We start from the raw sequence: 27,393 nt of genomic DNA on the forward strand, positions 1-27,393 counted from the left end.
TCCTGGCTTTCCTTGTTTTCCCTTTCTTTTTGGAATTAAGATTATACAGGAGAGAGTTAAAAAGTCTTGGACAGTTGTGGACGCCAGAACCCTCAAGAAAGAAGATCTACAGAAAGAAACCGTTTATTGCTTAAATGACGACAATGAAACCGAGGTCCCGAAGGAGGACACTATTCAAGGTGCGCCCGTGAGACAGCTGCTTCCGGGCGGTGGGAGGCAGACTCGGGTTTGTACTGGTAGTGTTGGCAGATGTTTTTCTGAGTTCTGGAGACATGACCATGGGAGGGACCATGAGGCGCTAGGTCCTAAATTGAGCTCATCTGTCGCGTCTGAGGCAGGATCTGCTTGGGTACTCCATCTGAGTTTGACATGTCCTCCAGTGACAGGACTTAATACTTGGTTTTATTTTAAAGTTTGAAACATACTAGCTAAGAGAATACTTCTATTAATGTGGCTGAAGCAGGTTTCTTTGTTTACTCTGTTTCACGTCTTACTTCCATGGTGATTATTCTTCTGAGTGCCTATTTCAGGTCTTAGGAATCTTGCCAGCTGTGCTACCTTCGGGTAATTTAGGGGATCATACACATTTGTGTCCATTATATGGCTTTATGTTCACTAGGATGTTTACAGTTGTACTTCATGTGTGATACCCATTTGATCTGTGTAGTGTGTCTAGAGGGCAATTCTATCCAGAGGGCTTACAAATTAGCTGAGAGTGTCTGAATTTTCAAGAGCTAAAATTACGAGGTATCAAGATGGTTAAGACAGAAACTAGAGTCTTTAGATAAATTCATTGCCAGGCTTTGTGCTTCCCAGTATAATTTTAATTTGCAAGCCTTGAAAAAAAATGCCTTTTGTCTGTGGCACTAAATCTCGATGTTTGTGTATATATGTATGTGGGCGTGGGGGAGACTGGTTAAGGCGCTGGTGGTTGCAATTCCTTCCTTTCTCCTGATCGATTACGAAGAGAAAATGTAATCAGTATCCTGCAATCCCTACTAATTCTTTAATTCAATTCTGTATTGTAGTGTAGTCAAGAAGGTGAGTTTTGGAGTCAGACCTGGGTTAGAATCATAGCTCCATCAGTTACTAATCATATGATCCTCCTATAATGTCTGAAGGAAGAAGAGCATGATTAAACGCATAAGACCAGGAAAGTAGAGAGCTTCTCAGTGACAGCAGGTAGTTGGGCTGGTGTGTCGGGCATACACAGTTTAGTACTTGGGAACAGTATCCCATAGACGACCTGAATTTTCCCTTTTAATCATCACAACAGCCTCATGGAACAGGCATCCCACTCTTGTTTCCATTTTACAGATGAGAGAATTGAGGCTGAAAGACATTCATTCACATATTCAAAGTCGTGCAGCTAGCAACTGGCAGAACTCGAACCCAGGACTGCCCTACTTCAGAGTCTTAGCCGACTAAGCCAGCCAGGCGCCCCTCCCTGATAATTTTTTGTTGGAGTTTTTGTTTTCATCACCAGCTTTTTTAAAAGACATATATGAAAATACAAATATATTTTTTTAATTAAACGCATGGCATTAACAGATTGACAGGAACAGATAAACTGGATCACAGAATCTACCCCAAACGTACAAGTTTCTTTGTTTCTTGGAGTAAAGTTGCGCGTGCTTTTCCTTTCCATTTACCCAAGGCCAGAATCCTTGGAATTTGATGATCGTTCTTCCTACCAAATACAGGAGACTGTGTATTGAAAGGGCATGACTTTCCATAGAACAGAGGCGCTGGAACAGGACTGGAGTTATTTTTAAGAAACTGAGAGCCTGTATTTGTATGAATAACCAAAGTAATTAAGAAGAAAAAAACCAGATAATATAATCCCAGAAATGAAGTAGGTTTAAATGCAGAAAAATAGCCAACTTATCAATTGAATGTTCCTAAATATAAGAGTTTTGGCTTCTCCCATTAGGCATTTGTATGTCTCCAGCATGCATTTTGGAGAACATTTTATTCTGAAAATTTCCTTTGGGCATTTTTCTCTGTGGGTCTCCAGGTTTCTGAATAAATGTGTTCTTGTTATTATGTTTACAAATCACACTTGTACTTTAGTCAACTATAGTTTATCTTTGGAGGATAACTGGTACATTACATTTGCTACATTCTTTCTTCTAGGCTAGATAATCATTAAGGTAACTAGATTGCAGAAGATGCTACTTAAAAAATGTAATTAGATTTTAATCGCCTCTATACTGTGTATGTTGTTTGTGTATCTGCTGCTGCTTTTTCCCCACTGATCACAAGGGGCAGTAATTTGATTCCAGGGAACAGTATATGGAGGCTTGATCTGGAGTACATGTGTATTGTTAATGTATGGGTAGGGCTAATTTCAGCTTGTAGAAAATGAGGCCCCATATGCTTAACAAATGCTCTTCTCTTGTTCTCTAGGGTTCCGCTATGGAAGTGATATCATTCCTTTCTCTAAAGTGGATGAGGAACACATGAAATATAAATCGGAGGGGAAGTGCTTCTCCGTTTTGGGATTTTGTAGATCTTCTCAGGTATAGCACTTACTTTACTCGTTGTCAACAAAAGAAATGAACTTTTCTCTTACTATTATTTGAGAGGGTATGCTTTCGATTGGTCCTTTTATTTACAATGTGTATTTATTTGACTTTTAGTTTTTTTGAATGTAGTCTGGGGATTAGTGTTAACTATCTTCAATTTTTGAATAGAGAAACCAAGATGTAGAAAAGTCGAGAAGTCTTAGCATGAATCAGAATATATTCCATTGAGAGTCACTTCTTAGCTTGGCTCTCGGTCATAGCTCACACAGCCTTAAAGAAACATCATTCAGTTCTTTGCTATTGTGTTGCTTTCTCTAAACTTATGTATAATAGAGTGTTTTAGAGGAATGAAGGTCTACTTGGGTTTTGAATGACACCAGGCCTCGTAGAATATCATTGGTTTCCCTTCTTAACGTCCAACAAAGAGGTCTAGGATCTGAAGCCTGTCCTTAAGTCATACATTCTTTAGACACCGATGCAGAGATACATAAAACACATAGCGGGAAATGCAGTAATTCACTGAGGGCCATGGGATAGCATATACTATTCTAGAAAGGGTTATTAAAGATTCCTGGAGATCTTAGATTAAATGTTCTTAAGGTAGGCAACCAGAGAAAATGAATAAGCGTATCCTGTAGCGTATCTTTTCTAAGGCTCTATAGGGATAAAGCAATGTTTGTTGGTTCCAAAGAAATTCAAGTGAGAATTGTAATGAACATAAATATTAACCAGTATACTGGATTTGAGCTTCGTCGTGTTGCTCTGGGATATAGTCCCTGTGTGCTTTGGTGTTAGAATAATTCTGCGAGGGTGGGGAGATGTTTTCCATGATATGCCCAAACTGTTGGATATGTTTTTAAACTTCTTAAGCTGGAAATTGGGAGTACTTACTGAAAGTTGGTAAGATTTTAATGGTGAAAATAGATACTTTTTGGAAGTTGAGAGTTTCTAACAATTCTCTAACAAATTACACTAAATATATATTTCTTAAAAATAAAAGTATTCACGTTGGGAGTTCTACAGACTTAAAACTTACGTTTGTTAATGGCAGTGCCCCTAAGTCTTTCCAGTGAAGCAGAACCTTCGTTCAGGCCTGTGTGTAAAAACTGGCCTGTTGGGAAGTGGGTCTGCCTAATTCCAGTTAGCTCGAAAAGACCTATCCAAAACAACTGATCCGAAATTCATGACCCAAATAACTGAAGTCACCTGTGCCAGGGTGGGAAGGGGGGGCCTGTTTAGTTAAATGACAAAGCAAAAAAGAGTGAGCTGAACAAAAAGTACATTTTTCCATTTTAAAAGAGTTCTGTTAACTTAAAATTAACTTTTAAGTCATGACGTGTCCTCTAAATCAACTTACGTTGTTTTTAAGCTCTGTATTTATCTTACGTAAAATCTCAGACGGGTACAATAAAGATAATCATAATAGTCACCATTTATTGAGTGATTGTAATATTCAATTCAATACAGTAAGCATTTTATGTGAATTTCCATTTAATTCTTATTACAACCCTCCTGGATAGGTGCCATGATAATATATTTTATACATTCGAAAACTGAGCATGTGATTGGTCTGAGGTCACAGCTAGAAGGTAGTAGGATTGGTTTTGAAGCGGGTCTCTCTGACTTAAGAGCCTATGCCATTAATCAGTCACTTGTAATTTGCCCACCAGGCGGACAAGCTGGTTTTTTTTGACTGGTTTGGTTTTCATCCCTGCTTTCATATATTATCTTAAGAAATGCATACATATCTCTTTAAAATTCATTAATTAGTTAATTAATTTGGGGGAACACATGAAAAAACACTTTCTATTTTGAGACAATTAGATTCACATGCAGTTGTAAGAAATAATACTGAGAGATCCTGTGTACCCCATACTTAGTTTCTCCCAAAGGTAACATCTTGAACACTATAAGGCAATCCTACTACCAGGATATTGACATTGATACAGCTTAGATACAGAACATTCCATCACCACAAGGATCTCTCCTGTTGCCCTTTTAGGGCCATGCCCACTTCTCTCACACCCTCATCCCCTCTTTAATCCCTGGAAACCACTCTTTTGTTCTCCAGTTCTATAATTTTGTCACTTTGGAAAGGCATATAAACAGAATCATATGGTATGTGACATTTGGGGGCTGGCTCTTCCCACTCAGCATAATTCTCCGGAGATTCATCTAGGTTATTGTGTGTACTGATAAGCTTGTTTCTTTTTATTGCTGAGTAATATTCCTAGGTATGGGTTTACCACAGGTTTTTTTGTTTTGTTTTGTTTTTTAACCAGTTATCCACTGAAGGACATGTTTTTCCCAGTTTTTGGCTATTATGAGTGAAGCTGCTATAAACATTTGAATACCAGCTTTTGTATAATGTCCTTCATTTCTCTGGGATAAATGCCCAAGGCTGCAATTGCTAAATTTTGTAATAGTTTAGTTTTAAAAGAAAACTGTTCAGTTTTGTAAGAAAACTAAATGCCTAGTTTCTTCAAAAACTGTCAAATTGTTTCCAGGGTGGCTGTGCCCTTTTATATTCCCACCAGTAATGGGTGAGTGACTCAGTTTCTCCACATGCTTGTCAGCATTTGGCACCATTGCTATTTTTTTTATTTTAATCATTCTGATAGGTGTTTATTTTTTTTCATTTTATTCTTAATTTAAATTTAATTAACATATAGTATATTATTAGTTTCAGAGGTAGAGTTCAGTGATTCATTAGTCTTATATGATACCCAGTGCTCATTACATCACGTGCCCTCCTTAATGTTCATGACCCCAGTTACCCCATCCCTCGCCCCCCTCCCCTCCAGCAACCCTCAGTTTGTTTCTTGTGGTTAAGAGTCTAATGGTTTGTCTCCCTCTCTGATTTCTTCTTGTTTTATTTCCCCTCCCTTCCCCTATGATCCTGTTTTGTTTCTTAAATTCCACATATAAATAAGTGAGATCATATGATAATTGTCTTTCTCTGATTGACTTATTTCGCTTAGCATACTTCCCTCTAGTTCTATCCATGACATTGCAAATGGCAAGATTTCATTTTCTGATGACTGAGTAGTATTCCATTGTGTGTGTGTGTGTGTGCGTGCGTGTGTGTGTGTATACACCGCATCTTCTTTATCCATTCATCTGTCAGTGGACATCTGGGTTCTTTCCATAGTTTGGCTATTGTGGACATTGCTGCTATAAACATTGAGGTGCAGGTGCCCCTTCGGATCCCTACATTTGTATCTTTGGGGTAGATACCCAGTAGTGCAATTGCTGGGTTGTAGGGTAGCTCTACTTTCAACTTTCTGAAGACCATACATATTTTTTTAAGAGCAAGGTGTTTTCCATAGCAACTAAGCACACACCTTTTAGTAGACTAGTAATTATCTTTAATGAGATCACATATTTTTCCATCCTCCCTTAAAGTGAGGGAAACTAACATTTCTGGATTGAATTGATGCGAGCATTTTTATTATATGAAATAGGGTTGTTTTTTTTTTTTAAAGATTTTATTTATTTATTTGCCAGAGAGAGAGATAGCGAGAGCAGGAACACAAGCAGGGGGAGTGGGAGAGCGAGAAGCAGGCTTCCTGCTGAGCAGGGAGCCCGATGTGGGACTCCATCCCAGGACCCTGGGATCATGTCCTGAGCTGAAGGCAGACGCTTAACGACTGAGCCACCCAGGTGCCCTATATGAAATAGGTTTTTGATCTTGGTGTTTTTGTTTTGTTTTTTAATTGTGAAATTGCAAATTATTCTTCTCTTAAATTTTCAATTTGTCTTCCTCCAAGTTGTCATTGTTCTGGGTACCTAATTGTAGAATGGGTAAGAATTTAGCCAGAACTTCTCCCAGATGTCTGGTTGTCCTTTGAGAAGTCATTTAAGTGTGTTAGGAAACAATATCATTAACTGTTCTTTCATCAATCAAGAACCATTACAGATTCTAACAGGAGGGCAAATCTATATGAATGTAGCAAACTTTGTAGTTTTAATATGGGATTATTCCCATATATCTTTAAATAATAGTTTTCAAATGGGGACTGACAGTAGAGATGGAGGGCATTTGAAGTATGTGGGCCAAACCCCCACACCTTTGAGACTCCGTCTTCTGGAGCTGCTGTGATTCCGAAATTGCTCAGTTTCTTGGCTTCAGAGGTAGGAGGGCAGAAGAACACTTGAGGAGCATTGCCCTGTTCAGCACATGGCATGTTCTTACAGATAAGCTCCAGGCTCAAGATTACAGGGAGCGGAGAGAAGTTGATCTTGGTCAGTAGATGCAGGTAGTTGGTTATGATGCTAGGAACCCTGCAGTCTTCATTTCTAATCAGGTATCGGTGGAGCTGCTTTGACCCCTCTCCTACCCTGCCAGAGAAGTAATGGAACTAAAAGGGGGACAGAAGGACTTGCAGTACTTATTGTTGGTTTCACTAGTCTCCCCTCCTCCAGTGTGGCCCCCGCCCCCCTAATTAGTTCTTCACTCTGGTCTCTACAATTTGGCAGTGCCTCGTCTTTGCTCTTGGGATGAAGTCTAAGCTGCTTAACTTTGTTCATAAGACACTTCATGATTTGATCTTTGCTAATCTAATTTTTCACCTCTCCCCTCATACTAGGGTACTGCACCTACTCCAAAAGCAGTTCCCCAAAGGTACTATGTTTTTATGTCATTCCAGACTTAATTCACACTAGTATCTCTGCCCAGCACACTTGGGCGAGACATTTCTCTTTGTTCCTGTGCATCCTTTAAGTCTTGACCTAGGTGTCAAGCCTGCCCTGACCAAGCTGGATGCCCTGTTTATGTGCTCTCGGAGCCCCGAGCTAGAATATTGCACTCTTGTGCTTTTGTAGTGCTGTACCCTAATACTGCAGTGCAGTTTCATATTTGTCTAAGCTCCTTAGGACAAGACTATATCCTGTTCATTATTGTGTTTTCAGTGCTCAGAACAATGTTTGACATATACTTGGAATTCAGATATGTATTGTGTTTAATTGAATTGAACCTCAAATAATAAGGTGTTTCTAGTCCCTATGAATGTTTTTTACTAAGACCATTTTGAATAGAATTTCTTAGTAACTGTGGCGTTACGGCTCTCAGTGTTACTTACTTGGGTCAAAACCAATTGTTTTCCTCACTTAACTCTTGTAGGTCCACAGGAGATATTTTATGGGAAATCAAGTCCTAAAGGTCTTTGCAGCAAAAGATGATGAGGTGAGTTGACAGTGGGCCTTTGAGGTAGTGCCACAGAATTGAATTGTCATTTTAAGTGAGTTGTTTGGGGCTTTTATGGTTTAAAATGACGTTAATTCTTGCAACAACAGTGGGAAAGTTCACTGAGCTTTAACTCTGAAAATGGAGAAGTGATAAATGAATTTGTCATAGCATGAGCACAAGGCCCAAGGACATAGTCCTGCCACTGGAGACCAGGTGCGTATTAAAAACAAAAACATTTGAACAAATGCATTTAGGTGTGGGAATCTCCTGGTTTAATGTTGAGGAGGCTTGGGGTCAGGTTGACATTTTCATTGTCATTAAGCACTGAACATTTAGCACTGGCTTTAGCATCCTGGAGATAAGCTTTAGTGTTTTACTGGGCCACTTCCCTCATCTAGAAATTCGTCTTTGTCCCCTTCCCTCTCTCTTTGTACTCTTCTCGCACCTCCCCAGGAGATTCAGTTTTCAGGCTGGTTTTTGCCTAACAACCCATGACCATTGCATCCTACAGTCACCTCTGCCCTCTCTGTAAATATTTCCTGTTCAGCCTCCGAGTTGGAACTTGTCATGTGGAGATGTTGAACTTTAGTGGAATATTGCAGTCTCGTATCTGCTTAAGACTACATAAGCAGGGATCCAAGTTCCAGAAGTATATTTGCATTTGAAGTTAGTAAACTGGATGTAGAAGGCTTGTTTGGGATGCGGAGAGGGTGGAGGTAGAAGTGATCTAGTCCGCTTAGTCCCCTTTTCTGCTTTTTCTCCTCACTTCTGGCTGTTGATCTAGTGAATAGGGGTGCCATTTTATTGGAAGAGTTAACTTAGGAGAATTGCTTTGTGTTCCATCAGTACTGAATGGATTCAATCAGAGCATAGTAGGCTTATGTGAATCCTAGTTTACATGAGAATCCTCGTTCATGGATTTTTCCTGAGTCAAGTCCTCTTGGGAATTATACATTTGTAGTGTATATTGTCATCATAGCTTAACAGCATTTTAACTGAATTTTAACTCCAACTTACTGTTCCTTCACACAGAGAAAATTCTGATCACTTCATGTGATTGCTGGTATGCTCTTGTCGACAGCTTTGTGTTACGGCCTATGTGATTATTTAGACTTGCTAACTAAGGCCAGCCTTGTGCATGCATAATTCCAACCCAACCTCATACAGACCCTATAGATCATTGGGTTACTTTGAGGTCACTCAAGGAAAAAAAAAAATTATCTACTAATGGCTAAGGGCTACTCTTTGGTGTCATTCTTGATGTCCTAGTCAAAGGATAATACTAATAATTGGAGCTTCTAAGATAGGCAGGGGAGCAAGGAAACTATGTCAGGTGATGACTTCCAAGAAAACTTCGTAGGTAGGTAGGGAAGTAGGAGGGACATCAGACATAATAGCCCCCTTCATACATTAGAGAATTATCATGTGGAATAGAAATTAAACTAGGTTTCCTACCAGTAGGCGGTAGTTTTGTTCAAAATGAAGAATTATTTTTCTTAACAATGGTTATTACCTCCAGGTGGATTGGTTTCTTGTGAGATGGTCAGGTCTCCATTCCTGAATGTTTCCCAGCAGAGTCTTTATTTGCACTAGCCAGACTTGGGGGAGGGAATTTCATCATCATGTGGGTGGTTAAATTAGATGAATACTGTTGTTTTTCAACTCAAATATTCTATGATTCTGTGAATAATTCCTTTTAAAAATATGTTTTCTCTGATCATTAGCATGCAATTATTTTTTTGTATAGAGAATCTACACGTGTATATGATTTCTACTGTGTGTGGAGGAGAAGGAGATAAAGAAGGGAAGGAAATGGAGCTTTAGTTGAGTTTCCCGCAGGTGTAGCATTGTGTTTATAATGTCACAGTCATCCCCATCCTTGCTTCCTTTAATATCCTGTTGGTTCTATCAGAGACACCCAGATAGAAATTTGCAAACAAATTGGAAGTAATCTCATCCTCAGACTCCCATTGTGCTTCTCTGGTCTCTCCAATGGGATTTGTTAGACTGTACATGTTCTGTATTTGGTACATATCTCACTTCTGCTAGTAAAGAATGTATTAGCTCAGTGAGATCAGGGACTCATCTTTGTTTTCTTACAGGGCCTAAGACAGTGTGTAGCAAAGAGCAGGCACTAAGTAAATATTCCTTGAATTGAACTAAAAAGGTAATGAATCTGCCACTAAACCCATAGAGGATTTTGAAGACAAGTATTGAGGTCATAGGTTTTTGGTGTAGGAAATGAAAATATACATAGCTAACTTGGATAAAGGTTAACTATAATACTGAGAAAAGTACAGACAATGTGTTTGGGGAGTTATGGAGAGGGAGAGACTAAAGCAAACCTAAAATGGCAAGGGTATCAATTTACTGGGCCTTGAAAATAGGTTAGAAGCTCAAGAGACAGAGATGTGGAGAGGGCATTCTAGCTAGGAGGAAATTGTAAGAGCAGAAAGCTACAGAGGAGGGAAAGTACAAGACTTGTCCAGGAATAATGGTCAGCTCACTGAGGCTGGGATAGTGGAACCACTGGAGATTCTTTTAAAGATTTTTTATTTATTTGAAAGACAGAGAGAGGGTGGGCACGTGCACTTGAGCAGGGGGAGAGAGAGGGACAAGCAGACTCTGTGCTGAGCAAGATCTCAACTGAGCAAGATCCCAGTGCGGAGCTCAGTCTCATGACCCTGAGATCAGGACCTGAGCCAAAATCAAGAGTCAGACCCTTAACTGACTGAGACACCCAGGCGCCCTGAACCATTGGAGTTTCTTACGTAAGGGAATGACATGATCAGCTCGGTGAACTGGAGAGGTATTGTTGGAAGAGATAGATTGGAGAGATAGCACAGAGGTAGAATTAGTAAAGTTTGGTGAACACTTGAAGGCGAGGGATGAGTCAGGTGGCATTACTGAAGACTTGAGGTCTTCTCGTTTGGGTGATTGGGAGATGGAGTTCATGAGGTAGGGAGTACTGGAGGAGAATGGGGGAAAGATGGTAGTTTAGTTTTGGTCATGAACAGTTTGAGATACCTGTGGTATACTACCAGCTAGTAGGCAATATAAGTCTAGATCCTAGGAGAGTTTTAAAGCTGAATATACAGATTTTTGATTCATCAACTCATGGGATTGGATAAAATAATTCCCAAGTAGAGTTTCAGAGTGAGAGGAGAGAAAGGCCAAGAACAGAATTTCAAGATTAGTCGAAGAAGAGAAGAGTTAGGGGAAGACTGACCCACAAAGTAGAATGATCAGAGGAGAGTATTGTTTCTGAAGCCAAAGGAGAAAGTGCAGAGAAAGAGGAATGGTCAGAGGCTGCTGAAAGGTCAAATAGAATGGGAACCAAGGATTGGCAATTAGGAGGTCATAGGTGACTTTGCAGAGTAATTTCAGTAAGTAAGGTGGAGGGCAACAGGTGGATTAGATTGAAGAATAATTGTGTTGTAAGCCGTGAAAACACCAAGACTGTTATTTCATGAAATTTAGAGGTGAAGGGAAAGATATAGATAGTAATTAATGGAGAGGGGGGACAAAGAAATATTTTGTTTAGGAAGGCTGAGACTGCAGTTTATTTGGAGTCTGAGGGTATGAATTGAGAGAAGAAAGATTGAAGTGATAAGAGAGAGGAGCCACATAATGAAGTAAAGTTCCAGAAGAGGTTACAGTAAGTGTGATCAAATGCAGGTGTATACAGTGTGGCCTTGAAGTGGATAGAAGGCACTTAAAAAAAAAAATCTGAAATAGGAATAAAGTGGATAACAATCTTTTTTTTTTTTTTTGGCTCAGTATAGTTATTTTTCTTTACTGTATAATCATGTAGATATTATAGTGTAGTTCAATTAAGAAAAGGTATTCTGTTATATACATCTGAATTTATCTGACCAAAATATGGGAAAAAAAAGATTAATTAATACATGATCAATATATATTGAAGAGACTCAAAAATCATTGTGAACTAGGCAGAATGGTTCTGGTTACAACCAAGAAATGACTTAGCAGAACCTCTTTAACGTTTGGCATGAAAAGGATCCAGAAAAAAGAGGTTAATGTTTTCTATTTTATTGTCAGTTTCAAATTATACTAGTAACTCCAACCGAGGCTTTGGAAACACTAAAAGTACTCAAGTACTCAATATTTTTCCTGTTTGGTCTATATATTTGATCTAGTTATCAACAATAGGGTCCAAGAGTAATTTTTATAAGCACAAAATTTCTCAAAACTCAAATTCTAAATAAAACTGTTTATAGCACTAGAGCTCAGAAGTTTGCCGCACTGATAATCTGTAACTGCTGATATGATAAAAAATTTCTTTAGTAGCATTGCTAATAAAGCTATGCTGTTTTACCAGCTAATAACATAGGTTGTAAGCATAGTAGAAACAATGTATAACTTAAAGACAAAAGTGGATAACAATCTTGTAAGTACGGTTGACCCTTGAACAGTGGAGGGTGGAGAGTTGGGGGTGCTGACACCCCATGCAGTCAAAAATCCAGTATAATTTTTGACTCTCCCAAAATTTAATTACGAATAGCCCTACTCTTGACCAGAAGCCTAACCGATAACAAGAGTCACTTGCTATGTTTTATATACCGTATTACAGTGCAGTAAGCTAGAAAAAAGAAAATGTTAGGAACATCTTAAGGAGACTACATTTGCGGTGCTGCGCGGCTCCGTGCGCGGGTAGGCCCGTGCATTCCATGCACGCGTGCTCCCGGTTTGGCTGTGTTGGGTTGTGTGGGGAAGGAAGGCTCACGCGCGGGCTCCGTGTTCATCCCGCGGCTCTCTTCCCAGGCAGCAGCGGTAGCGCTCTCCTCCCTGATTCACGCCTTGGATGAATTAGACATGGTGGCCATAGTTCGATATGCCTATGACAGAAGAGCTCATCCTCAGGTTGGCGCGGCGCTTCCTTATATCAAGGACGCCTATGAGGTAAAACCCACAGTTCTTTCACTGTTCATTTTTTCCTGTCAGTTCCTTTATTCCAGACAGTGCTTCTCAACCGGGAACATGCATGGGAATGACTTGGGGTTCAGATTCTGTAGGTCTGGCGTGCTGCCTGAGACTGTGCATTTCTCACAGATTCCCAAGTAAGGCTGATGCAGTTGGTCTGTGAACCACACACTTTCAGTTGTAATGAAAGAACGTAAATTATGAAAGTATGTGAGGAGCTTATTATTAAATCAAATTAGTGAAGGTTACCTATAACCTTATGTTTGCCCAATCCAGTGACCTCTCAGTTCTCACCCTTCTTGACCTCGCAGAACCTTTTGGGGATAGAGAGTGCCCCTAGTTTTACAAATGAAGACTATGGATAAAGGTCAAGGGTATGATTTTGTTGTGGTCGTTGAAAAATTCAGTTTATTTAGGGTTCTCCTGTTGAAAATACAGGCTTAGATTCTTGACCATCTCCTGTTTCTCAGAGAACTTTCTGTGGTAGAACTGGAAAGCAGAAGGCAAATATCTTGACTTCCTGATATGCCTTCCAGTCACTGTGACTTTTCCATTTGTTGTATTGGTCACACATTTCGCAGGTATTCTTTGATAGTCTTTCTTTTAAGTATTTTTTTTTATGTTTAATATTCTTTGTACTGTTCACAGTTGTAAACAGTGAATAACAGAAATCAAAGCAATTTACTTACCACGTACCAGACTTGACTTGTCTGACTTTTGAAATACTTCTGTTGCGCCACTTGCATGGCGCTTGGGACCACCTTTATATTTTTTCCATTAATTTGGTTTCTGCTTTTACCTCCTCTCTTTCTCATTAGTGTTTAATATATGTGCAGCTGCCGTTTATGGAAGACTTGAGACAATACATGTTTTCATCTTTGAAAAATAATAAGAAATACATTCCCACAGGTGAGTTTATTTCCATTTTGCTCATTAATTGGCTCTAAACACAGACTGTCCTTGGGAAATCACCGGTCTGCAGTCATTGATCGGGGCCAGGAGACTTCACAGGGTGGAATTACTTGGATTCCAGTCGTGCTCGTACACAGTGATGATGAAGGGGGTGCATGATGTTTTTTCGTAGTAGGGATAGATTTGCCCTGAACTCTCCAAACACTGTCTGGTTTCCCCCCTCTGACTTAGAGCTTGTAGCTAGGGAGCAGCTTATTGGAAATGGATGTACATTCTCTAGTTGTGAACCAGTTCGCCCTCTGCTGAAGTGAATTGATGTGCAGTGTCAAAGCTGTGACTTTAGTGTCCTACATAAGATATGATGTAACTAATTTTGAACCGAAAATTAAGTGCTGGAGATTAACTTTTCTCTTTGTCCTTTCTTTGTAGTTTATAGGTAACCCTCCAGGGCTCCTTGTTCCTTGTTTCTGGGAGTTACTTTGAGCTTGATGAGAAAAGACCTGTATTATGCATCTGGCTACAAATGTCAGGGTGCCGCATGGAATGATTCTCACAGATAACAAATCCTATCTTAGAGCTCATAGTTTAAGACAGCTGCAATAAAATATCAGAGTGGGCCAATGTAGAGAATATATACCAAAAAGAACACAAAATAATGAGTAGATGTTTCCGTTTGAAAGTTTAAATCTGTGTCGTTATAGGATCAGGGAGTTGTGAGGTGAGTCTCAGAAGTGGGTTCTCTGTTTGGTTTTTTTTTTTGGTTAGATCCTTGAGGAGCAGTGTGCTGTAGAAAAGCCAAGAATCAAATAGACGGTAGGACTTGTGTCTTCACCTTCTAGAAATGAATCCCTCCGCATCTTGGTGGAGCCAGGCATGGACTTGAATGTTTAGAAGCCTCCATTGTGTTACAGTATTATTTCTCTACGTCTTGATAATTTCAAACATTTATTGAGTAGACATTTAAAAAAGAGAACTTTGTTGAGAAATTATCACATGGACATAAATCACTCACCCAGGATCTAAATATCAAGTATCTTTCAGTCTCTTGATTTATTTTCTGTGAGTTTGCATATTTTTATTTGGATGTTCTCCATTGGGAAATGGGTCATTAAAACTGTTTGACATATGCCCCAAGTAGATATTTACATAGAGGTGTGCAATGCCAGAGTGATCTGGCCTGTTGTTAGTTTGATGTAGCAAATGGAAATCACTGAATGTTCACACACACAGGTGCAACCTCCTACCTATTGCCAGGTGGACCCTGCAATAGTCAGTTTAGGATCGTGATGGCTGTGCCAGTGTCTGAAACCTCCCCTGGAAAGTCCAAAAATGGGATAGAAACTTATCAGGATAAAAATCCCTCTGCTCTTTCCTTTTGTAGTAAAAGAGATATTTGAAAAGGGAAGAAGAGAAGCACAGGGGGCTTTTTAGGAACTGCTTACTCTTTTCCACCTTTTGCCTAATGGCTGTGAATGACCCAAAAACAGCACTTCAGCTTTTAACAGCTGAGCTGCTATATGAATCAGAATGGAAGTTATACATGGTGGTTTAGGTAGAAGTGTTTTTGGAAAGTATTGCCTTTCATCCACATTGCCTTGGACTGTGCCCCTTTTTGTTGAGTCGGTAGATTTTTATTGAGGAGCACTTGCTTTCTGCTAGGTATTAGAGAAATGATGAAGATGTCATGTTCCTGCTGTCAGGGATCTTACAGTTTGAAAAGGGTGGGGTAGACAGGGACACAGGTGTACATATAGGCCATGAGGTCTGTGAGTGGAGAGAGCTCGTTCTGACTTGGGGAGATTGGGAAGGAGTCCACTCTGTCTGGTCTACTGGTATCTTCCTGTTAGGTTACTCTTCCTCTTAAGTCACTCTGACACAAGATCTAGGAAATCCTTGTAAATCTTACACCTCATCACCAAAGGTACTGGCTTTTTCTTTTTCATGTTTTTCTCCTTTAGCTAATTACTAATTTTTTTGAATGTACTAAGTCATTGAATACTGAATATTTTGAGTCTCCGTATAGAAGTTGGATTTTGTATGGCTGTGGTGCTTCCTCTGGAGCAAACTCTTTTGCTTTTGATATGATATTACACTGCAGAAGTTCACCCAGTGGACCTAGGAGACCAGCTACCCGAAATAGCTCTTTCTACGAAAGACAACACCAAGACTCAGGTTAAATGACTGAATAACTAGAGACTATTTTTTGGCCAAGCCTGGACTGTATAACCTGCCGCAAATGCTGTATCTGTGAATGCAAAGCATTTATTTTAGTGGAGAGCAGTGGAGGTAATCATTTTTGCTTTGTGCACTCTTTTATCCTTGGTTTAGAGGCTCAGTTGAGTGCTGCTGAAGCCCTGATTGACTCCATGAGCTTGGTAAAGAAAGATGAAAAGGAGGACACCATTGAAGATTTGTTTCCAACCAGCAAAATCCCAAATCCTCAATTTCAGAGATTATTTCAGGTAAGAGAGTAAAGATGAACCACTTTTTTTTTTTTTTTTAATGAAAGAGACCTGAGTGAAAAGTTAGTGTAACTGGCCAGTCCCAAACAAGCATCTTTGTCCTCTGAGAACCTCAGTTGCTTTATTTAATGGAAGAATAATACCTTTCTCATCCTACTAAAAAAGATAAAAGTACTCTGAGCTGTTAGAAAGAAAGAAGTAAAGTTAGGATACTTGAAAAATTATTTTTCGGGGCACCTGGGTGGCTCAGTCGGTTAAGCGTCTGCCTTCAGCTCAGGTCATGATCTCAGGGTCCTGGGATCAAGCTCTGCTTCTCCCTCTGACCCTCCCCCTGCTCGAGCTCTCGTGTTCTCTCCCTCTCTCTCAAATGAATAAATTAAAAATCTTTAAAAGGAAAAATTATTTTTCTGGAGGAAAAATATTAAAATTATTTTTCTAGGGGAAAAATAAGTTTTTTTTTTTAAAGGCTAGTTTTTTAATAAAAAGCAGATTCTTCTTTTATGCCTTTTCTAGGATTTTCTCCTCTATTTTATATGAAGGAGACTTTGCTTTGTTTTTAATACCCAAACAGAATTTTTGTGAACTGTATAACAGTATTAGAAAAGAGGTGTTCCAGTACCACATCTGCTAAAATTTCATAACTAAAGGTAGCATGGAGGTCAGATGAAAAGGTTATAGTATGAAATTATTAAAGAGTAACTAAAATACGGAAAACTATAAAATAGGTATTCCTGAATCTTGAGCCAAAGGAATTGAAAGGTGGTGGAGATTGGATTAAGGGAACCGGAAGGCTGACAGGAGAGCTGACTTGTGCTCAAACAGGGGAGGGATCGGCTGAAGGAATACTCCAGTCCGAGATGGAGTTGGTGGCAGCAGGACAGAGCCTTTGTGAACCCCACAGAGCTGACATCACAAGCAACTTTTTCAGTCATGCTCTTTTCCACAGAGGAGTGGAGGGCCTACTCTTGCAGGGATGGGGGAGGTGTAGGGGGAGGTGAAGGAGAGACCACTGATTGTCCCTTTTGACTCCTTTCTCAAAGCATCTTTAACTGTCTCAAGTCCATATCGGGGCCTGTTGTAATTTCAAAGGATCTCTTACTCAGAAGAAACTGCCTGTTGTTTTGATGCTTACATTTCTTTTAAGTAGTGAAAACAAATCTTTTCTTCTAAAGTCAGAATATAAAGCTTAAGATGTAAAGGGCTAACTCAGTGACTACTTCAGTATTCCAAGTGTAGTCAAGTGTACACGACTTGTATAAACTTCTTTGGTGTTTTTGACAAGTGGACTTCAAGACCTGAAGCTCTTCGTCATTTGTAGGGAAGGGAGGAGCAGACCAGTTGGTGTGGGAAGCTTGCAAAAATATTTGGTCACTGTGGTGAAAAGCAGAAACTTGTAATAGTTGGCAGATTTGTCGAGGGTGGGTTCCGTCTGCCTCAATACCTGTTTATTGGGTTGGTGAATAGATAACAAGCCACAAGCGTAGGTATTTGTTACCTTTCAAAGCTGCAGGCACTGGCAGCTTTGATTTTTCCAGCTTAGCAACCTTGCTTTCTTTTGTGGGGGAGAGTTTTTAATATGGTTTATCTGTACAAGGAAGTATTACTACTATGGCATTTATAAATTGAATTCACTTTAAAAAAAAACAAAAACAAATCTTTATTGAATACTAACATTGTGCCACGAGCTAAAGATCAAATAACTCACTGCTTGAAAGGACCCCTCTCCCCCAGGGGAGTGAGAGGAGAGGAGATGCAAAACCAATAGGTACAACAGTGATGGGTACAAAACACTGTGGGGAAAAGATTTCTCACAGGTGGATGACTGAAGGGAGGCTTCACCGAGGAAGAAAGGGGATGTGTGATGTGACGGGGCCATGGCAGGCAGAAGTAGGAGCATGTGCAGAAGCACGGGAACATGGAGGAGGATGCTGGATTTGGGGACCGCCAGCTAGTTGCACTAGGCTGTGTGGGGAAATGATGGGAAAGGTGGCAGGGAAGGTAAGCAGAAGGAGGATCATGAGGCGCCAGTCCCTTGGAGGTTACCCTGTAGGCAGTGGGAAGTCCCTACAGGATTTCGTCAGCAGGTGGGTGACAGATCTGTGGAAATGGGCTCTGATGGTGGCATGGAGACAGAGGGGAGACCAGTGAGAAAAGCTGCAGTGGCCCCCGTGAAGGCCCGAATTAAAGCAGCGACAGGGAGAGCGGAGAGGGAAAATGTAAAGGCAGAGGAGGCAGGATCTAAGGTACTGGATGTAGTTGAGGAGAAATCGGAATTGGAGAGAACAGGATTCTAGCTTGGATGCGTGGAGGGATGGGGTCACTGTCAATGACGATGGGGAATACAGAATGAACAGCCAGAAAAGGCAGTTCGCGTATTTTTGCAGGTGTTAAATGTGAGCTATCTGTTGGCTGTATCCCAGTACAGACACCCAGTGGGAAGTTGGAGGTAGGGATACAGAGCCCAGGAGAGAATTCAGGACTTGAGAGTCCTCTTCGTTCGGGTAGAGATAGCAGTGAATGAGATCCCCTGGGGACCGTATGTTACGGGAGAAGATAAGAGAACAGTCCTGGACACCAATGTATGAGTGAATAATTAGGGATAGACAGAAAGAGAAAATGAAATGTTCCTGTCACCACTACCACCACCAACATCCCCACCCAAGAAAAAGGCAGAGAGGTCAAAAGAACTAGGAGAAGCTGGTGCCTTGGAAAACACAGGGAGTGAAGCCTGTCCAGAAGGAAAGAACCACAAGTCAGACGCTGCTCACTGGTGAGTGAGGGTGGGCATGGCCTGGGCCTTCGGGGTCTGTCCTGGAGTCTTTGCTGACTTTGAGGGCCTCGCGGCAGTGGAGTAGAGCAGGGCTGGAGGAGGAAGCTCTACTGATGGAGGGGAAGAGAGAGAGGACACGGGAAGCTAACGAGGATGTGGGGCCCAGGAACATTTCCTTTGTAAATGAAACATTTCATAGCTGAGAGAAAATGAGCTGGGAGTAGGGCGCAAAAGTACGGAGAGGTTAACCATCAATTTGTTGACAACAGGTTAATTTACTTCTAATTTTGGAAAGAAATGCTGAAAGATAACATTTTTGGGGAAGTGTACCGTAACACCTGCCTCTTAAATCGTTGATACAGTGTTGGTAAAATCAACATATTGATAACTTATAAGCTAACCATGTGGCCTGTGGATTTTTTTTTCTAGTCTTTTTCAAATTGTAAAAATCATATCAAAGAAAAACAGTTGCTTAAAATAGAAATAAGTTTAAGATTATAATCTCAGCTCCTTTGCTATTAAATAGTGTTACTTTCTCATAACCTCAATTTTTGAATGAATTGAGATTTTTTGATTGAATGAATTTGGTAAGTATCCTGCTTAGTTTTATCTAAAATGCAACCTTTGAAAAAATATGAGTGGTTGATGCTTTAGAACATCTCCTATAGGGTGATGACACTGTTTGAAAGAATTGCCTAGAATTCATACTGAAGATCTGGAATATTTTTCAGTGGGGGGGGGGGGGGGTTGGGTAGGATATTTGTCCATTGTTTGTCCTAGTTCTTTTCCCAGAAATGTCATTTGAATATCACAGAATCTTCCAGAGTAGTCTGCTGTGTTGCGTGTGAGATTACTCCTTACATCTTGAGGGCTTTCTAAGCTTTGTAGGTAATTTAATGACCTGAGGGAGAGCACTGTGAATTAAGAATTATGCACAAGAAGGTTGGGGGTAGATTCATAGGGTTTGGGATCACTTTGATTTCTCCTTTTGCTTCACATTAAATGAGCTGATGTTGTTGATGCTCAAGGGAACCTCGAGTAATTAGGAAAGAGGAAAACGGGAGTGAGACTCTGAGACAAATGAATATACTATGGAGAAGGAAGAGTGTGGTTTGGTGTACTGAGATGAGGGAGCAGCACATGAAAGTTCTAGAGGACATCAACTCATGATATTTACTATTTAAGCTGAGGTTTTTTGTTTTTTAGAATGGAGACTTGTAGCTTACATTTTCTACAGGATAGGAAAACAGTCCATGGGGTGGTATAAGTCATATACCTTGTGATATGAAACAGTATTTTGAATTGTAAGAACTTTTCAGCTCCCTGGTTTTTTTTTTCTTTAAAATTATCAAGGTTTAAGTCTTCTAAAGGTGGGAATGGTAGGAGTCTTATTCTCCAACTGAATTTTGGAATGATTCTTTAGCAAAGGAAAGAAAAGGTCAGTGAATTGATAGTTTCATTTTGCTTACCTCCCTGTCCTCCTCCTATTGTTTACCTTCCTATATTCCTTTGAGAGTTTTTACTTTTCTGGGCAGATGCTGGCATTGCCAAAGCCTGGCTTCGTAGCCGGAAAGCAGTACTGGTGACTGAATGGAATGGCTTGTCCAGGTTTCCACTCATGGGAGCAGTGCAGACCAGCCCTGGCCTTGATCCCGGCCCGTCCTTGGTGCCGCTTCCTGACACTTGTATCAACAAACAGAGTCCCGGGAAAGAGTCCCTCATTCCTTCAACCAATACCTGTTAGCTGCTTATTATGTGCCACCCACTGTTTTTGGTACCTGACATTTAGCAGTAAACAAGACAAACAAGATCTCTGGTTTTAAGAGGGGAGGTTAAATAATAAACAAGTAAAGTGTAAGATAAGATAATTTTAGATATGACAAATGCTTTACAAACTATAAAACAGGGGTGACGGGAAATAGCTGGGCGGCAGGATGGGAGTAGAGTGTCAGGGTAAGCCTCTCTGAGGAGGTGGTATTTGAGCAGAGAATAGAAGGATGGAAAAGGGCCAACTCCGTGAGATCTAGGGGGAGCCCTATGAGCCAGAGAGAGTGATAAAACAGGCCCCAAAGCCTGGGCTGCACTGGCATGGGAGTGAAGCAGGAAGAGCCTGTCCTAGCTGGGGTGGGAGAGTGAGGGAGGCAGATGAGGGAGGCGCTGTGGTGTGCTTGACTTCTTCGGGTGTGGGAAGGGCTTGGTTTAAGACGGCTTCAGCTATGCGGGACAGTGAAAATAGATTCAGGGAGCCCCGTTAGAAGGTGATTGTGCTGACTCCCACTCGAGAGGTTGGTCCCCAGACAAGAGTGCTGGGAGAGCACATGGACAGAAGTAGATCGACCAGTGGAGAAGAGCCCAAACTCAGCACTCTGGGGGTTTGGGACAGACCAGTACTCTGTCTCTCCCGCAGACTTCTCCCTGGGACTCACCGAGCTTGGCAGCTCCACCTGAGCCCCGTTTTCACTTGCTACACACTGTTGTCTAAGATTATGCAAGGGAGAAAGCAGTCTGCTGAGGGAAGCCAAAAGGATTAGACGTTTCTGGAATGATGCGTCTTAGGGAGGCTTGCGTATTGTCTGGGTGGTAGAAGCAGCAGCCTGTTTCTGTAAGATGAACCTCTTCTCTAAGAGGCCTGCAGCTGATGGCACTGCTGGGCTCAGATCTAGTTTACAGTTGGTTGTAGATGTTGCCGGTGTCCTGCTAACCCAGGTGCTTCCGAGGCCACCTCTTTGTTCCCTGTTAGAGGTGGTAGGAATCCTATAGCCCTTGCAAACTAAACACAGAGGATCTCCGATCAGAAAAGTCTAGTGGTGGGTATGATGTCTACATCTGTGTTTTAAAACCCTTCTTCCTTTTCCACAGTGTCTGCTACATAGAGCTTTACATCCCCAGGAGCCTCTGCCCCCTATTCAGCAGCATATTTTGAATATGCTGGACCCCCCCACTGAGGTGACAGCTAAATGTCAGATTCTGCTCTCTAAAATAAAGACCGTTTTCCCTCTGACTGAAGTCATCAAGAAAAAGGATCAAGTGACTGCTCAGAACATTTTCCAAGACAAGTAAGTACTCGATGTAGTTGCACTTGACATTGTACGTAAGACTGGGCAGTCTTAGAGGAGCTCTGGAATTAAGAGTTGCATATGGGTCTGTGGTTGAAGGAAGAAACCTTTTGATGTTTGACCCTTGCATTGAAAGTAGTCGTTTCTCCTGTCTGTCCATTGTAGACCTATTATCCTTACAAATTCACCTGGAATTTATTTTTCTTTTCTTTTCTTTTTTTTTCTACCTGGAATTTAGAGCTATATTTTGGGTTATTGATATTTTGATCAGCATCACATTCTTGGTGATTTATGTTTAATGGGAAGGCTAAACAGTTTTTGAACATCTAACACTAACTTTTCCTGTTTTTAAAGTAGGGTGCTGGGACTGAGAGGACAGGGCTCAAGGTCATAAGTTTTTTCAATTGGGAGGCTGGCATCAGAGAATAGCAGTGAGATTTTGGGAAGAAAAGTGGGAGGAAGGATGAAAACCTGATCCTTCTTTAGCTGTGCTCTTACTATATCAGTGATGTACTTGGGTATACCAGGAGTGAGGGATTTGTAGTTTAAGGACTGCAAAATGCTTTCCTGTGATCAAGCTTAAACCAAATCAAGCTTTCAGGTAGCTAAATAAGTTTTTTCCCTCATCAGATGCTGTTCACAATCTGTGTCAGTTTACATTCAAAGCAAAACAAAAATTGTAACAAGTTGTTGATGATCCCGAATCATTTAGGTGTATAACATTGATTTTACCAGGTGTGGGTTCAGTTATTGGTGACTTTTCTCCCCAAATCAAAATGATCTATTCATTTCTTTAGGTTACATTCTAAGATTCAGTTTTAGACCATAATTTTTTTTTTCTTTTTTTGATTTCCTTCCCACACCTGTATCTTTATTGACAGACTAAAGCATACTGTTTGTAATACCCCTTGGAGGAGTACAGAATAATTTTCAGAAACCATCACAGGGTTCTGTAAATTATTAATTTATTGAATTATTTTCCACATTGAATAGAAAGCTTTGCATGTTCTGTGACTTTTTAGAGGTTAATACCCCAAGCTTTGTCAGAATTGGAAGGAAAAAATCATGGAATTGGTATGTTCTATCATGTGCGTTCCTAACACATCCTGGAGAGCTGTGTGTTTCTTTTTCTTCTACATAGGCAGACTGTCACTAAAAATCCGCTTTCCCTCTGCTATCCTCATCTGCTGTATCCCTCTGGATTAGGATTTTAGAACAGCTCTGTACACTTCTGAGTCCCTTTCTTCCCGAGACAGGTTTGCTGTGGTCTTGCCACAGTCATGTGGCTGTTCTCTGTGTATTAAAGCTCCAGTGCATGATCTTGATTACCTTCTGGTGTTGTGGGAAAGAAATGGGCTGTTTTTCCCTCCTCCCGTTGATTAAAATGTAAATTAATCTGGTTAAAAAGCACACCATGAAGGCCCCCGAAGACTGTTGTTCTGTGATTGGATCCCTGCAGTGATTACACCTTCAGCTCTGTTCCTCCTGCTCACTCTTCGAGGAAGCCCAAGCGCATCGCGGGCTGCTTGTGCTCTGCTTCCATAGTGGTTTGCAACATTGCCAAGTCATCGGCCTGGGGCCTAGGGATTATCTCGCTCACACACACCTACTCACAGGCCTATTCTCAACCCTTTCTTCTCAGAAATCTTCCAGGCTTTTAAGAACTGCAGAAATGACTCATTTAATAAATATTTATTGAGTAGTTCCTGTATTTAAGAAGAATGACTCAGTCCCTTCTGCAAGGTTCTTAAACCCCTCAATTTTATTTTATTTTATTTATTTTTATTTTTTTTTAAAGATTTTATTTATTTATTTGTGAGAGAGAATGAGAGACAGAGACCACGAGAGGGAGGAGGGTCAGAGGGAGAAGCAGACTCCCCGCTGAGCAGGGAGCCCGATGTGGGACTCGATCCGGGGACTCGATCCGGGGACTTGATCCCGGGACTCCAGGATCATGACCTGAGCTGAAGGCAGTCGCTTAACCGACTGAGCCACCCAGGCACCCAACCCCTCAATTTTAATGATGAGGCTTCAACCAGCTTTAGAGGTGGTCTCCCTACTGGGGAAAAATTGCTAACAACTGGCTTTGTTTTTGTGTATATTCAGCACCTCCATATTCACAGTACCTAGTTCCATTGTAGAGGTGAGGGGCTAAGACTGGGGAGTGGGTAAATGTCTGTGCAGGAGGTGTCAGGCCAAGACAAGAGTCCTGAGCTGGGAATCACCAGTTTTTATTCCAGCTTTGCCACTCTCGATCTGATTTTGGTTAATTTACCTTTACAAGAGTTTCTCCATCTAACAACAGCCTCATCTCAAGATATTTTAACAATGAAATCACAGATACTGAAGCAGTTTGAACTATCTGAAAGGAAGGCAGGAGTCAGAACCCAAAGCAATAATAGTATCATTATCCAATAGTATCAATATCCAATGAATATTTGAGAAGGTTAGTATTCATGCTGGACCTGTTGAATCCTGAGTGTTAGGAGTGATTTCTTCATTTCAGAAAGGTAGGAGCACCATCTGACAATGTAGTCCAAAAATGTTCTATTACCCCTACCATATAAAAGTATTGCTTCCCTCAGTGTTGCTGCCCACCCTTGAAACGATAATGTCGTCTCTTGGACAGGGAACTTCAACACGAGAATTAGGACATTGGAGGTCTAATCTTGTTTGGGCAGCTAACTCATATGTGATCTTGATTTCTTTTTGTCTCTGTGCAGATATAGTCTAAACTTCCCTCCTCTTTTCAAGTCCCCTAAGATCCTCCCCACTTACCTTCAGCGACCAACCTCACCTGGTTACTGGTATAGACCTCAGACTCCAGAGTCCGACAATGTGAGCTGGTCCCCTTGCTCTGCAGTGTGACCTTAGGCACAAGCTGCTTATCCACCTTAAGCCTCAGTTTCCTCCTGGGTAGATAGGGATACTAGGAATAGCTCTCATGGAGTTGTCATGAGGGTTAATTGAGTAATATATACTAATGACTGTTGCATGTCTAGAACCCAGTACAGTGCCTAACACATAGTAAGCATACAGTGTTGGTGAGGAAATGACTTACAAATCTTTGTCATGTCCCTGGCATATTCGAGATGACTCCAGTGGTGATAGCGGTGTCATAGGGATGATAGAGACCCGTAGGTGGGAATGCGTCAGTACTGTGGCCCATTTCCTCTAAAAATATACCTGTGCTGCGTCTGCCTTCACTTACTTCTTTCCTTTTTTCTTTTTTTTAGATTTTATTTATTAATTTGAGAGAGCGAGTGTGCATACAAGTGGGGGGAAGGGGCAGAGGGAGAGGGAGAAGCAGACTACCCTACCGAGCAGGGAGCCCAGTATGGGGCTTGATCCCAGGACCCTGGGATCATGACCTGAGCCGAAGTCAGACGCTTAACTGACTGAGCCACTCAGGAGCCCCAGCTTCCTTCTTTCGGGTCTCAGTGGAAAGGGGGTACCTCGTCCTGTCCAAAGTCTGTCCTTTCACCTGTGTCCTGGGATGCCATCTTCTGTCTCATCTGATACCTCTGTCCACTAATAATTTCTTCCCTCTTTCTGTGTTTTCATCTTCTCCCTCCTGGCCAGCTCCTTTGCCTCCACGTTAGATCCAAATCAAAATACAATCATGCCCTCAGCTTTCTCCCTTGGATTGCTGCCTGTTACCATCTTCTTTCCTTCCATAAGGTAGGCTTATTGGAAGAAACGTCCACACTGCTGCTTTTCCCAGCCCCCACCACTTCCCTGCAACCCATCTTCCATAAGACACTAACTGGGAAATTTCCTTCAGCCTGGCGGTCCTTTCCTTTCCTGACCTCCTTGTAGCACTTGACATTGTCAGTTATTTTCCCCCTTGGGACTCCTATATCTTCCTTAACTTTAGCTTCTCCAGATTTTTCTTTCTAAACCTTTGCAGTTTCCTCTCAGATGCCTCTGACAGTGTAGTCCAAAATGTACTGTTACCCCCCACACCCCCCGACCCCTCGTCTTAAGTGTTGATGTTCTGTCCTGTAGGACTCCTTCTCAGAAAGAGCTGACATGTATTGGACACAGGTGTGTGCACTGTAAACATGCCTTGCCTATGTGGACCGTCTTGGCCGTTCTGGGGAGTAGATTCTTCTGTTAACTCCCTCTTAAAGCTGAGGACACTGAGGCTTCGAGAAGCTAAGAAACTTGCCCAAGATCACAGGGGGTTAAGTGTTGGAGAAAGGGTTTACACCCAGTCTGACTCCAGAGATTGCCTTCCCAACCATTATGCCATATTGCCTCAGCAATGCATGTCTCAAGACCTTTTATTTTTTCACGTACAGGTCTTCAGAAACTACTGAATATCTGTCTATTCTAATATGCTTCCATCCTGTGCTCTGGACATCTGAAGTATCTATAGATCCCTCAAGTTCAGTATGTCCAGAAATGACTTCATCATCTTCTGTCTCCTGCCATGCTCCCTTCAAACCCTCTTCATGCTGTTATTCTGTGTTTTAGTGAATGACACCTAATTTCCAGGGAGCCGATACCTTTCCTTTACTTTCCATGTCTGATTGGTTTACCAAGTTGTGTTAGCTTTACCTCAAACCTCCTCCTTTGCTTCAGGTTAGTATAGTGGCTAATAGCACTGATTTTGCAGCCAAGTAGAGTTGGATCCAAATCGAAGCATTTCCTTTCAATGGTAGTTAAAATTGGCAAGTTGCTCTGTGCTATTTGCGGTAACAAATATGTACCTTTCAGAGGCCCTACGGGAGAGTGGCCTTAGAGTACAGAATTCATTGTGGACCCCCTTACTAACTGTGTGCTTTAGACAAGGTCAGGCCCTTTTGAACCTTGTTATGTTCATTTGTAAAAGGTCAATAAATGATAGCTAACTCTTAAGGTGGTTGTGAAGTTTAACTGACTTTTTTTATTAACATATAATGTATTATTTGTTTCAAGGATACAGGTCTGTGATTCATCAGTCTTACACAATTCACAGCGCTCACCATAGCACATACCCTCCCCAGTGTCCATCACCCAGCTAACTGAGGTATTTTAAATATGCTTGGTGTAGTGACTAGCCCATGGTTAATGTTTAAAAAAAAGTTAGCTCGTATTAGCATCTCCCACTGCCATTGCTCTTCTATAGTCCTCAGTTTGGCCTGCTTTACTGAGATAACCCCTTAAATGATTTCCCTTTCAGGTCTTACCTGTTTCCAGTCTACCATGCATTTGCTACCTGAATGATTTTTTTTTTTTTAAACAAATCTGATCATATCAACGCAGTGATTCTTAATCTTTGTGTGTGCATATGATGGACCCTTTCAATAATCTGATAAAAACTGTGAACCCTCTGCTGGAGTGGAGGGGGGTGGGAGGGAGGGTGCTGCTGGGTGATGGACATTGGGGAGGGTATGTGTTGTGGTGAGCACTATGTATTATGTAAAACTGATGAATCACAGACCTGTACCCCGGAAACAAATAATACATTATATGTTAATAAAAAACAAAACAAAACAACAACTGTGAACCCTCTCCCCAGGAAAATGACCTACCATACTAAATTTTG

At 41.1% G+C, this 27,393-nt stretch overlaps 1 protein-coding gene across 3 annotated transcripts in view; it reads left to right on the top strand.

Annotated features, from left to right (window-relative positions):
• Positions 1-27,393, top strand: part of XRCC5 (X-ray repair cross complementing 5) — an 88,516-nt gene that overhangs the window by 17,484 nt on the left and 43,639 nt on the right. For 2 of the 3 annotated variants that reach the window (XM_045868041.3, XM_045868042.3), the window contains exons 8-14: positions 41-179; positions 2,410-2,522; positions 7,651-7,713; positions 12,502-12,639; positions 13,479-13,569; positions 15,901-16,034; positions 21,664-21,860. In XM_045868041.3, the coding sequence (XP_045723997.1) occupies positions 41-179; positions 2,410-2,522; positions 7,651-7,713; positions 12,502-12,639; positions 13,479-13,569; positions 15,901-16,034; positions 21,664-21,860 (875 nt within the window). The remainder of the gene's footprint in view (positions 1-40; positions 180-2,409; positions 2,523-7,650; positions 7,714-12,501; positions 12,640-13,478; positions 13,570-15,900; positions 16,035-21,663; positions 21,861-27,393) is intronic. The other variant, XM_064587016.1, reaches the window with a different exon arrangement.

Source organism: Mirounga angustirostris, unplaced genomic scaffold (assembly GCF_029215605.1).
Source record: "Mirounga angustirostris isolate CCGP_5_RB_7025 unplaced genomic scaffold, mMirAng1.0.hap1 SCAF_3, whole genome shotgun sequence".
Classification (NCBI taxonomy): domain Eukaryota; kingdom Metazoa; phylum Chordata; class Mammalia; order Carnivora; family Phocidae; genus Mirounga; species Mirounga angustirostris.